The sequence below is a fragment of the Gadus macrocephalus genome, chromosome 1, assembly GCF_031168955.1.
Source record: "Gadus macrocephalus chromosome 1, ASM3116895v1".
Lineage (NCBI taxonomy): Eukaryota > Metazoa > Chordata > Actinopteri > Gadiformes > Gadidae > Gadus > Gadus macrocephalus.
The window spans coordinates 7,945,239-7,957,752 of record NC_082382.1 but is presented as its reverse complement, the minus strand read 5'-3'; the positions used below and the strand labels follow the sequence as shown (position 1 = coordinate 7,957,752).

General features: G+C 44.2%; 3 protein-coding genes across 5 annotated transcripts; 1 reads left to right on the top strand and 2 right to left on the bottom strand.

Moving 5' to 3' along the window:
* The first annotated feature begins 623 nt into the window (after window positions 1-623).
* On the top strand, window positions 624-1,964 carry rps26 (ribosomal protein S26). Its single transcript, XM_060064695.1, has 4 exons — window positions 624-743; window positions 1,062-1,239; window positions 1,512-1,642; window positions 1,894-1,964. Exons 1-4 carry the CDS (start codon window positions 741-743, stop codon window positions 1,927-1,929), a joined length of 348 nt encoding a protein of 115 aa, XP_059920678.1. The 5' UTR covers window positions 624-740; the 3' UTR covers window positions 1,930-1,964.
* Window positions 1,965-3,625: 1,661 nt separating this feature from the next.
* ikzf4 (IKAROS family zinc finger 4) lies at window positions 3,626-9,825 on the bottom strand. Of its 2 annotated transcripts, XM_060064642.1 has the most exons (9): window positions 9,602-9,819; window positions 8,959-9,180; window positions 7,927-7,978; window positions 7,733-7,840; window positions 7,060-7,347; window positions 6,201-6,368; window positions 5,731-5,886; window positions 5,482-5,613; window positions 3,626-5,275 (listed from the first exon to the last, which is right to left on the bottom strand). In XM_060064642.1, exons 3-9 carry the CDS (start codon window positions 7,961-7,963, stop codon window positions 4,434-4,436), a joined length of 1,731 nt encoding a protein of 576 aa, XP_059920625.1. In that variant the 5' UTR covers window positions 7,964-7,978; window positions 8,959-9,180; window positions 9,602-9,819; the 3' UTR covers window positions 3,626-4,433. The 2 variants fall into 2 exon arrangements, with proteins under 2 accessions (XP_059920625.1, XP_059920634.1); XM_060064651.1 differs by lacking the exon at window positions 7,733-7,840 and having other exon boundaries at window positions 9,602-9,825.
* A 27-nt stretch (window positions 9,826-9,852) lies between these two features.
* Window positions 9,853-12,460, bottom strand: dnajc22 (DnaJ (Hsp40) homolog, subfamily C, member 22). Of its 2 annotated transcripts, none has more exons than XM_060064684.1 (6): window positions 12,227-12,363; window positions 11,940-12,098; window positions 11,295-11,625; window positions 11,003-11,165; window positions 10,361-10,653; window positions 9,853-10,249 (listed from the first exon to the last, which is right to left on the bottom strand). In XM_060064684.1, exons 3-6 carry the CDS (start codon window positions 11,556-11,558, stop codon window positions 10,076-10,078), a joined length of 894 nt encoding a protein of 297 aa, XP_059920667.1. In that variant the 5' UTR covers window positions 11,559-11,625; window positions 11,940-12,098; window positions 12,227-12,363; the 3' UTR covers window positions 9,853-10,075. The 2 variants fall into 2 exon arrangements, with proteins under 2 accessions (XP_059920667.1, XP_059920659.1); XM_060064676.1 differs by adding an exon at window positions 12,417-12,460 and having other exon boundaries at window positions 9,856-10,249; window positions 11,003-11,625; window positions 12,227-12,305.
* Between the last annotated feature and the right edge of the window lie 54 nt (window positions 12,461-12,514).

Sequence of the window (12,514 nt, the reverse complement as noted above, 5' to 3'; positions counted from 1 at the left end):
CTGCATCAGGCAGCGAAGCCAAAGACATTTCTCCTAGCAACTGTCTTTTAGAGGCCGTGACGCAGACAACAACAGGAGCAACTTCTTCCAATCCACATGCATACTGGGAAATAACTGCATCAGACATCTGCCCCAGTCTCTGACTCATAAAAATTCAGAAGAATAAAAACATGCACGTTAGTCTACGCGCACGAACACATAGACTAAACGGTCGTCATCTCTTTCGTATTCTCACACAATCTATGAAGGCTAATCAATTCCAGAACCCAGCGTGAGGACGCTGCCAGCCGACCTCGAGGGGGCTCCGTTTTGCACCCTAAAACTCTACAGTCCGTCTCGTACCATAAAATAATAAAACCGATTAAATTAAAATAAAACGTCAAGGTGCTTAACGCGTTCTGTTCAGTATTTAAAAAGCACATGTGAGCGAATGGGAGAATCCCAACAAAGAAACTCTGTTTAATTAATACGTGTTGTGGTGTAATACCGTCATCTAGTGGCCATTAAAATGACATTGCAGTAATCCCTTCGATGATTCAAAGTCTTTCTTTGGAATATAAAATGAAACAATAAAAAAGGTTTATACAATAATTTGAAAAATATGCTTCAGTTTAAAACAATAATCAAATAATATTGACAAAAGTCCTTTAGATTGAAAGCTAGAAGAACACCACCCGGAAAGGGTACTTGAGCAGTCGGTTGTGCTTCCGGTCTCTCTTTCCACCTCTCCTCGCTCCACGATGGTGAGTACTGCTGCGCGCTCGGCCCCGAATTATCGTATAGAGTGCTTATTCAAATGTGAATACGCTTACTATAAATGTCAAAACACATTTATAATAACCTAATTCGATAATTTTGTCGACGTAACGGTGGTCTTCGACTACCAATAACGTATAAGACACCAGAGTGAAAAACCTCGTTGCGCGGAGATTGCTAATCGTGCTAAGAAAAATGCTAGTCGGCAGTGCTCAGAAATGTCATGTTTTAAACTCCCAACATTCGTTTTTCAATGACATCCAATGAGTTGACCAGGCGTTACTTATTTGTTTACCCCTTTAAAGACTAAGAAGAGACGTAACAATGGCCGTGCCAAGAAGGGCCGCGGACACGTCCAGCCCATCCGCTGCACAAACTGCAGCCGTTGCGTGCCCAAAGACAAGGCCATCAAGAAGTTCGTGATCAGGAACATCGTTGAAGCCGCTGCGGTCCGTGATATCTCCGAGGCCAGTGTGTTCGACTGTGAGTGGGGCAATCAGAATAATGCATTACATATTACTACACAGTACACAAGTAACATTTTTAAGCTTGGTTCCTCAACAGCCACACAGCAGCATTTTATAATGAAATCCAAGCTGGTCCACGTTAATTGTACCAAGTAAATTCATGTATTGTGCAACATAATGTTTAAAATTTCCCATCCTTGAATACTGTTTGTGGCAAATAAGAATCAACCTCATATGGCTTTTTGCGAATTTGAATTATAAACTAAATGAGTGTTTTCCCCACCACAGCTTACGTGCTACCGAAGCTGTACGTGAAGCTGCACTACTGCATTAGCTGTGCCATCCACAGCAAGGTAGTGAGGAACCGCTCCACTGAAGCCAGGAAGGACAGAACTCCTCCACCCCGCTTCAGGCCAGCTGTAAGTAGACCAGTAGACAACCAATTCACCATCCTTTGTACTAGTTGTTGAACCAAAATGTGCTGTTAAGAAACTAGACATCCCGGATGTTAAATTCCAGTGTAATGTGTTGGCCAAGGGTACTAGAACTATTGATCCCTTTTGCTATTCGATAAAATGTGGCGTATTGATAGATCTGTCATCGGTAATTTGGTTAGTCTTGGTGCAAACGTAAATATTAAACCATACCCGTTTTCTTTTCTCAATTCCAGGGTGGCCCACCACGCGCTCCACCGAAGCCAATGTGATATGGAAACATTTTGAAATAAAAAGTCCCAACATATTCAGCATTCTGTCTGTGATTTTAGTCTGTACATTTAGGGCATTTAGCAGATGTTTTTTATCAAACTACTAGCAATAAGTACTTTTGTAAGGAGAAACCATCTTTCTAACATTAGGATGTTCTTGAAACCAAACACCAACTATCACTAGGTTTACCCATTCCCTGTATAAAACATTGCTAGCGAGGATAAAAGGCTACACAAAGTATTCTATTTTATTGGTCAACTGTACAACATACGATAAGTGGCTTTGCAGAGTCCTTGTGACCTCTGAACAAGTGAGTCTTTTGCGGAAGATGGTGATCGTCTCAGCGGTCCCGACATCAGCAGGCAGCTCGTCCCGCTACTGCGGAGCCAGTACAGAGTTGTTACTTGGATTGACCCTTTATAGCTTGTATTGATGGTGGTACCACACGTCAAGCTACATGCTATGTACAAGTTGTCTGCAGTAAAGGGTCATTAATTTCCTGAAGGTTGGTGAAATGTCAGCCAATGAGCTGTTAACTAATGATCCCTTGCATAATACAATGCATTTAGCTAGTGAGGACTGTACAAACACTTACATAAACATAACTTTATTGACAGTAAAAAGTTATAGAATATCAAGGTATACGCAAATAACTGCAATTACATCTCGGAAAGCAACATCACTTGGAATAATGAGGCAGTTGTACTTGTTGAGGTAAGTGTTTTGTCATTACATAAATTCCACAAAATACTACAGAACATTTAAAGGAAACCAAAACCCATGCCCCATCTTCACTTCAGAAAATGATGCATATCAAATATTTCACAATTCATGTTAAAGCAGAAAAATGGCAAGCACACATGCTATACTTCATTCACACATTTCTGTACAGTGCATTTCATTTTTTTCCTAACAAGGCTTCAAGTACATTTTTTCCCAGCATTTAAAACTAAAAGTGGCCAACCCACAAAAGCATGTTAGAATACTGAATTTGGTCTCCTTCGGGTCAAACATATACATCGTTAGGCAACTCACCATACTGTAGCAATAAGGTATTTGGGTGCTAGAAAGAAGCAGGAGGTAACAGTTTATAATCTTGAGGAATATGCTGGATAAAATTTGGGATATAGCTAAACACCAAGACTGTAACATTGAATATTAAACCACAAAGGCTTTTTAAATAAGATATTTCTAATTACACTATCTTTTTTTTAATATATATACTTAGCCATGACCACCTAGTGGGAAACCACAAGGACTCTGAAATTGACCAATAGTAAATCCTTTGACACACCCAGTACACTTCAATATGAGTGCAGCACATAGCCAGCCACGTACAGAAAGCTTCTGCAGAAGACCGGCACCATTTAAAAAAAAAAAAAAGAAACTGGGTCATCCTAGATTAAGATCCGATCAGCCCAAATCAGTGCAGTCAAATGATTAGAAAAGGGCAATTGGTGGGAGTCAACAAGAGCTTCCAAGGGGATCCTCTTATTTATATTGGGAGACAATCTAAAAGTGCAAACTTTCCCAGGAAGCCTGGGACTGCCTCAGAATCTGAACTTCACAACACTACACGGTCACGGTCTGATCTGCACCAGAATCCCAAGTCTCACTTCCACCCCCAGCAAAGCTTCCTACATCCTTCACCCAAACTTAACCCAAGGCAAACATTAGATAAAATATATTTTTCAATTATTTCTTTCAGCTTTTGCCCTTGCTTTGATTATATTTTAAGCGCAGCAGTAGAACCTTTCCAGAGGGACTTTACATGCAAAGTTTGCTGTAAACACGAGGTACGTTTAAGGCAATCCACTTCTGTGCTTCATCTATGATAAAAGATTCTCCCCGACCCGAGTGCATATTAATCTAACCTGCCTCCCTCCCCCCACCCCCTTCATAAATCACATGAATACAAAGCTCTCTCAGTGCATATTTAACAGACTAATTTGCTATTTCTAAGATGTATGTGCTATGCTTGTTCTTTGATTAGCTTCATGTTACAAGCTTTTATGAACAATAGATTTATTTTTCTATCCAAATTATAAGTCAGTTCAAGTGACCTATCAAAGTGCCAAATAAGCCTTTTATTAAAAAAAGATGGTGTGATAATTTCTAAGCACCAGGTTTCCTTAACATCTTGTAATGACAGGAAGTCCCCCCCAAAAAGGCACTTTTGGAGCAAAACAAAATGTTTTGCGGAATGATTTCATTTGGGGGTGCAATCGATAATAATTTGTACCTCCATTTGTATTGTATGATGCTGAGAGAGAATGTTCTCGTATGACCTGCTGTAAATTGTCTTAAATACACCAGGGTCATGCCACTACTATCATTAACTACAACAATAGTTACAGTAATAATCGAACCTGGTGCAGAACAAACCGTATCCGACACAATAACTGTTCCATCCATCTACCATTCATCTCAGCCCTCGCCCTCCACCAACCTGGCCCGCTGCGGCGCCCCGCCCGCTGCGGCCCCCCCGCCCGCTGCGGCGCCTTCAGCCCATCTGGTGCTCTCCCCGGCTGATGTGAGAGGAGAACTCGTAGCGATCCTGGCTCCGGTGGCCACAGATGTTGCACTCAAAGGGCTGGCGGAAGCCGTGGCAGCCCATGTGGATGGTGAACATGACGTGGTCCAGGAAGAGGATGCGGCAGTGCGGGCAGTGGAAGCAGCGCAGGGCACGGCCCTCTCTGTCCACCACCTGCAAGCTCTCCCTGGACGACTGGGGCGACCCGGGGCTCTTCTTCACGGCTGAGAGGCGGACGGGACACGCCCTCTCCCACTCTGGGTCGGAGTCTTTGGCCTGACCGGGGATGGAGCTGGGGCGGCTGCGGGCCGTCGCCGGCGTCGGGGGGTAGTGTAGGTGCTGCAGGTTGCGGTGGTTGGAGGTACTCGTTGGGGCAGCGGCCCCTGCGCTCTGCTCTTCCGCCGTGCTCTCCGTGTCTGTGGAGTCCGGACATTCGGTGGGAGAGTTGTTGGCACTGTGGGCGGAGGGAGGCTCGTTGCAGCCTTCGCCTGTGTCCGGCCCCGCCCGACCGATGGACACGATCGCCATGCCACTCCCGCCACGGGCACATGTGCTCTGAGGAGCCACGCGACCGTACGCAGAGCCCATGGCCATGGGGAGTTCAGACTGGAGGCCGGGGTGGGGCTGAGAGAGCTTGGGAGGTTCGTAGGTCTCACTCTTCACCCGGCCTTCCTGGAGGTACTTGGAGCTGGTTCCCAACAGCCGGACAGACTCCCCAGCAGACTGGGAGGTAAGGTGGTCCCCTTCCTTCTCAGAACCAGAGGACAGCTCATAAGGTGCTTCGGGCATGTTAAGACGCATGTGCTTTTCACCTGCACAATGTAACAAAAATTGTACTGACTTCATAAGGGATTGACCTAACCAAATATAACATGCAACCATTCACTCTTAATGCACAAGTTAATGTTTATCCTATCTGAAAAATGCTATTTAATTTCTATGAAGTGTAATATAATTTCTTATCGTTGATATGAAAAATTTAATCTCTTTGTTGGATAACTTAAAACAAAAACCTTACCCAAAAACTTCTGGGGAGTAGACCTCTTGCGTTTGGTGATGCTATTCGCGAGCCTCTCCACAAACGGGAGCTTTTCAGTCGATGGCTGGATCACTGGTTTACTCATCGGCTCTGGATCAGGAGAATCCTCACCTAACACAGCAGGCTCTTTGTCATTGATACGTGCACGGAGAGACTGAGGTACGTAGAGTGACATGCATTGGCGTTTACAACGGTTGAACTGGGACTCTGTGTGAGAGCAGTGGTTACCTTGTGCTGATGGTGTACCGGTGGTGGTCTGGTGACTCTGGTGATTCTGCCGGCAGCTGTGGCAGCGCTCCATGTGTTCCTCCAGGGTGCTCTGCTGCTTGTAGCTGCGCCCACAGTGCTCGCACTTCAGGGTCTTGCCTGCCTTGGGAGACGACACTATGGGATAGAAAAAGGAATTTTCAGATGGAAGAATGTGTTGAATTATAATTGAACTGAAGTTGGATAAACGTTGGACATCTTCACGTGTCCAAGGGAATGCTTATTTAAACTTAACATATTCAAAAGGAAAATACTTCCAACAGCATTTCAAGGTTTGACCAGGTTTAAAAGACGCATTCTGTCCTAAGCACAGAAATGTCCCCTAGACCTCAATTTGATCGACGATAGGAATGTCAAATAGATCAGACTAAGTCCGATCCATCTAGTCTAGTCTATGTGTTATTTACATTCCAACTGAATCTATCTGGTACCTGCATGTGTGCGCAGGTGTCCGGTGAGGGCGTCCCTCCGGCGGCAGGCGTAGTTACAGATGGGGCATTTGAAGGGCTTCTCTCCAGAGTGGAGCTTGATGTGTCGCAGCAGGTTGCCCTTCTGGGTGAAGGAAGCTCCACACTGACTACACTGGAAGGGCCTTTCGCCTGACAACATTCGTTCAGACAGACACACACAAACACTAATTGATGGTTGTGATTGGGTGAATTTCCTCTGCTTTCTTTGTCATATTGTGAATGTGACTCACTGTTGCACAGCCACCAGCTTACTCACTAGCCACCATGACTACAACACCACATTGTCGAACAACACACCTTAACCTTACTTGACCTAGCCGCTCACCAGCTTCCGCAAAATACTCGAGACTCATTTGTTCAGAGTTCATCTCGACTCTGCATAACCTCCCCCTCCCACCCCTCCTACACACTTATTGTATGTTGTACGTCCTGGCACTTAATGTACGCACTTATTGTATGTTGTACGTCCTGGCACTTAAGAATAGTACTCGTGTAGTATCTTTGTTGTGCACAGGGAATGGGTTAACCTAGCGATTGTAAGTGCTTTGCAGTTGGTTCTATGAACATCCTTACTGTACCAACAGCGATATATTGTTTCACCTTCTTCTGACAAATGCACTTATTGCAAGTCGTTTTGCTTAAAAGCATCTGCTAAATGCCCTGATGTAAATGTATTGCACTCATTCTTCTGTGTTCCTTGGATTTGGAGAGTCTTTCCTTGCCCTTCAGAAGGCCTGAGGGTTAGGGTAAACCCCTAAACCTAACTGTGATGAAGGGCTAGACAAATATAAAGGACTTGATCGATTTCAATTTTTCTCACCGGTGTGGCTGCGCTTGTGCACCATAAGGACATTCGGTCCAATGCAGATCATTCCACAAATATCACACTGGAGCTTGCCATTGGGCAGCCGAAGAGGCCCCGGCGAGATGGGCTTGGGGCTGGTTAGCTCGCTGTAGATGTGTCCCCTCTCTCCAGCAGACACACCAGCACCATGCCCTCTGCTCTGCTCCTCTTTAGTGGGGTCTCGGTCCTCCCTCACAGACTCTCTGGGCTGCGGACCCACTGCCGGTTCTTCGTCGCTGTACAACTCAACTTTGATGGAGTTTGCTGTGCAGAGGTGGAGATGATTGTCTGACATTGCATGTAGGCCATACCTGTACTTATCTTATCTCATACTGGAATAGTAAAACATTCCCTCGTAAATCAGTACTTTGGTCAAATGAATTGTAAATCATTATGATTATTGCATTAACCTGGTGGTTAAGAGATTCCAGGAAAAAAAATTAAGAAAGTTAATTCTTGTGGAATAGCCTTTTGGTAAAAATAATAACTGTTTTTGCATTGCTCAGATAAGGTACAATACAAATTAAGACACACTTTGGAAGTATAAAGTCCCCAAAGGAATTCCTCAAGTAAAGTATGAATGTCCCCAATATTGGCATCTGCCCACCCCCCCACCCACAAAAGGGATACACAACAAAAGAAGACTGACCACTAAGGGAGCGGTGTGGAGAAGACTTCTGACTGTTTGAAGAACTGACCGAACGTCCTCGAAGCCCACAATAAAAGTCCTGTTCAGTAGCTGAGTCTCCTCCGCTGCCTGAGGACCCAGACCTCGGCATGTTTCACACACCGCTAAGGACATCTGTAAACAGGACTCGTTGGGCTCATCTGAACTTGGCTTACCTGGTAAGTAGGAGTCATTGCGGTCATCAGCATTCATTCTCCCACCAGAAGCCTAAAGGGAAAGTGAAAGGATATTGAATTAATTTGCTGTGGAACATAATGAAACGCTAACTGAATAATTGTTATATTTTCTTTAAACAGTCTACCAATACCACATGATGCTCACCCTCTATCTATCTATCTATAGGTGTATCTAACAGTTGTCTAGATTAATAATATCACTAAGTTAACAAATGGTAACCAATGGATTTCTTCACTTCTCCACGGTAATAGACGGCAGTTTATAGATACGACCACACAACAGAAGACCTCTTGTTTCTGTAGGCTTTAGGCCCACATAAAGGATTATTAATACTTTTATTCTAACAAAGCATTGCCTACTTTGTGCAAAAATATATGTATAAATGTTGATCATTAAGCCATAGGCTATATATTGTCATCTATTATGTTAGTAAACCCTCACAGATACAGCGGTTAGCAGAGGCAATGGTGCGAACGGGGGGCGATAACAAAGATCAGCGGGATTTCGTGCACAGGTTGCGCATTAGGCGCAACAGGCATGATGCATCCGTGCATCAGATGCATGGAAGTCACATTAGGGTGCGCGCCGCGCGACTAATTGTCGACACTTCTTCATACACATGCATCTTCATACATTACGGTATTGAGTTACATGGCAATTATTTGTCAGCCTTCCACCCGGCTTCACCCCACTGTATTCCTGCCTACTGGTTATAATATATAGCGTTTTGAGCTGTGTTTTCTAACACATCTTCCTGCGCGTAATGCTCGGACTGTCATCTCGAATAGTTGTTATAATGCTGATGTCTGTCTGGACGAAAGCAGGAGCCGTATAACACTCGGCATGCCGAACAGGTCTCTGCTGTTCAATGTTGCACAGCCGTTGCTATGGCACCCGACCACACGACAAACGGCATTCACCCCATCAAGTACTGGAAACATGTTTAAAATATATCGCAATTGATGTCATGTCGTGTCAAGCAATGCACGATCTGCCGCTGAGTCTCCTACCTGGCGACCGACTGATATTCCCCGATCTTAGATGTCTGGATGGCTGTTTGTTTTCCCAGGCGACGACAGCATCTCCGGGATTTTTTTTATTAATTTTTTTTTACCTGGGAATCCCAAACAACTTCCGGGCCCATGCTGGGACTGAACAACAGAGCCTTGATCCGCTGCTGATCACCGAATGCATCGATGCATGCGAGGTGCGTGGATATGGAATTAAACCACCTGTTGACATGCAATAATATTAAACGAGAAATGGTTTCACCCTCCGTTCAACGGATTTGGTTTTTAAACGACAATCTAATGTACCATTTTATACACTAGATTGTTGTCTTAAACCAAATTAATTTAATCAATTAATTGAATATGTGAAATGATATGCATGTTGCAATGGTTGCCCATGTTGACGCCCACGGCCACTTGATTGCATTGGCACAGGGATGTAGCCTAGGAGTGTGTGACAAACATGCTGCCATGTGCACATATGGCAGGGCCATGCATACGGCTAACGAGTGTGATAGGCCGGATGTCGCATAAGTTAAAAGTGCTTAAACCAAGCCAAGGCTAGCGTAGGTCTTATAATACAGCAACATTAAAATAGGATCTGGCGACTGATGTGTTGTTTCACTACACAATATAGGCCTACCATTCTTTTAATTCACAATAATTAAGTGAGTAAACATTTTAATCATACGAGAGGTCAATTGTAATGCGAAGGGTTAACACAACTTAACAGTTGATCAAAGTGACCAACCAGAACTTGGCTTCTCGTAAACATTTATAGGAAGCAATCTCAATAGGAAGTGACGTTGGTGGCACTGTGTGTTGGGGGGGGGGGGTTCAAGCAAGACAAACATGATTGCAATCATTGACTGTTGTACGTTCGTTTTCTGCTTCTTATTTATTTGCATAAGAAATATTTACAGGATGCTACTTTTCTGCCAGGCGTTTTGGTTCACAGGTGTATTGTCTTTGAATAATCTGATATTGGGATTCATTGTAGTATATGTATACTGCCACAAGATGGTGCTAAATTCCCGTCAAAAGTATGTACTCCGTGTGTCTTAATCATAGCTGAACACTTGAAACCGAGGCATTTCCTCCAAAGAGAAGGTACCATCTATTTGAATCGGTTTGGTTTGTGCCGGCGAAGAACCTCATAGGCGTCATGGATCTTTATGAACATAGCTTCTGCCTCCTTGCTGGGGTTGTGGTCCGGGTGCCAGGTCTTGGCCAGCTCCCTGTATGTGTGAGCGATCTCTTCAACAGAGGCATCTGCTTTCAGAGACAGTACCTGGACATACACAATAGACAGCTCATCAGTTACCTTTTTAAATATAGGATTAAATGTTTAAAACTATTTTTAAATATATTTTATGCAATTCATCACCGCACAAGGACTTACATGTAATGCATCTATTTCTCTCTCCGTGTATTCTCTGAGAAGTATTTCCAGAACCTTTTTCCAGGCCTCTTCCGTGTACCCCCCGCCTGTTATAGCACATAAGATCCTATACGGGATCAGTAGCATGTACTCGACAAAACCACGCAGCCAAGGGAAGAACCAGAAGAAATTCAGCAGCTCTGCCAGACAGTCAGAGATGTAATAAACAGTGGCTGTAGTGTTGTGGAAGATACAATAGCCCAGTGGAGCAGAGAAGGCGAGCCAGGCCATCCCCAGCTTATACAGGCGGGGACCTGGAGGGCAAACCAGGGGAAATAAGGAAAAAACGAATGAACTAACCAATATTTATTGGATTCCTACTATTCATTTAAATGATGCGTTTGTTTTGTAAAAATAAATGTATTGCTATCAAGTTTCTGAACATGTCAGTCTTTATGTATTACATTTTATACAATTGTCTTATGATTGTCCAACCTAGTCAATGTGCGCTTTCATAACATGTCAGTCTATACGAACATGCAGATTGTGCTACCTAGTCTACGTATGCTTTCTGAACATGTTTGTCCATATAAACATGCAGGTCATCCTAGTTTATGTGCTTCAGGAACATGTCATTCCATATGAACATGCATATTTTCCTACCTAGTCCATGCGTGCTCCTGGCCGGTCTTGGAGATTTGAATCTGCGATGCTGTGCTGCAGTGACACTGGCCACCAGACTAATGGGCAGGGGTGACAAGGTGCTGCCATAGAATATAGGGGAGGTGATGAGGCAGGCAGTCATGGTCTTCTGGATGTCTGAAGTCTGCTGGCCAACGTCAGCCACCAAGTACACCCCCGCGCCAACAGAAAGGGGCAGCACAATCAGGTAGAAGAAACTCATGGAGCTGAGCCCTATGAGGGATACCGTTCCAAAGTAAATGCCCACACACACCTGCCCAGCAAGCCTGGTGAGGCCTATAGGGGGAGGCGCGGCGGCGTCTCGCTGCCTTCGGATCTTCACTCCCGCTGTCTCTTGGTTGGCCTCGTTCACGTACGCAGGGATGCGTATGAACTCTCGGGCCCAGCCGATGCCAAACCCTCCAAACGTGAGCATCCACAGCAGAGCATGGCTGTCCCGACCTAGATATATATGGTGCAGGCCAAGTGGGCCACCTGCGGCCCATAAAGCGTACGCTACTGTCAACCTTTTGCCCATGCTGGGGCCCTCAGTGAATCAGATGGTGCACAATGCTGGACAGTTGACTCATCCTAAACAGTCGGACCTGAACAAGCAGAAATAGTATTAAAACTGGGAGGTAGATATTATTCAAGTATTTTAGTTATATTTAGATTCTGATTTGGCCACATGAAGTCTTAAAATAATCTAAGGAATGTACCTGTTAAAATATAAAGTCTGAAGCATTGAACGTTTAAACAGAGATTAAACATTAACATTAAGGGCTATCGTGTTTTTAAAAAAAATTAAAATACAAGTCGAGATAGTGATAATCGTATGTTTATAAGAAATACAATATAGTCGACTAACTACTATAGCAAGCAAGGAAACTTCAATTATGATTTAAATATAGTGCCTTACCGCAGATAATCCCCTTTACCCTCGTAGTTTAAGGGATCGGTCTCAACGTTGCCTTGGACTTTGGATTATGATGACACATTGAAAAGCTGTACGCATAGAACTGACCAGTGGATCATCATTACCTGGGTAGTGCCAAGGGATTGGCTTTTCATGCGTACACTGTAGACAAAGGCTGTCAATTGTTTTATATTAAACCACTGACTGTTTGAGGAATCATTCATATTAATTGCAATGCTGGCCACTGCATATGTGACAGCAGCAATTGTATTTTATTCATACCCTCATACCTGAGAGAGAGAATCCTGCATTTCCTCGATATTCCGGTCTGCCGCCCCACAACTTCCGGTGTCCTGCTGCAAATGAGAACTTTGTCCCAGGAACGAGAAAAAAGGGAAATGACACAAATAACAACATGAGAATAAACGTGGGATTTGACAATATTCCTACAGCATTATCCGAAACAAAACGGAAACATACATTCCTCTATGATCATCAGAGGCCCAGCACTCTCTCTCGCCGAAGAACCCATGTAACTGAAAGTCCCGCCCTCCCTCTCGCTGCCAAATCCATGTCAC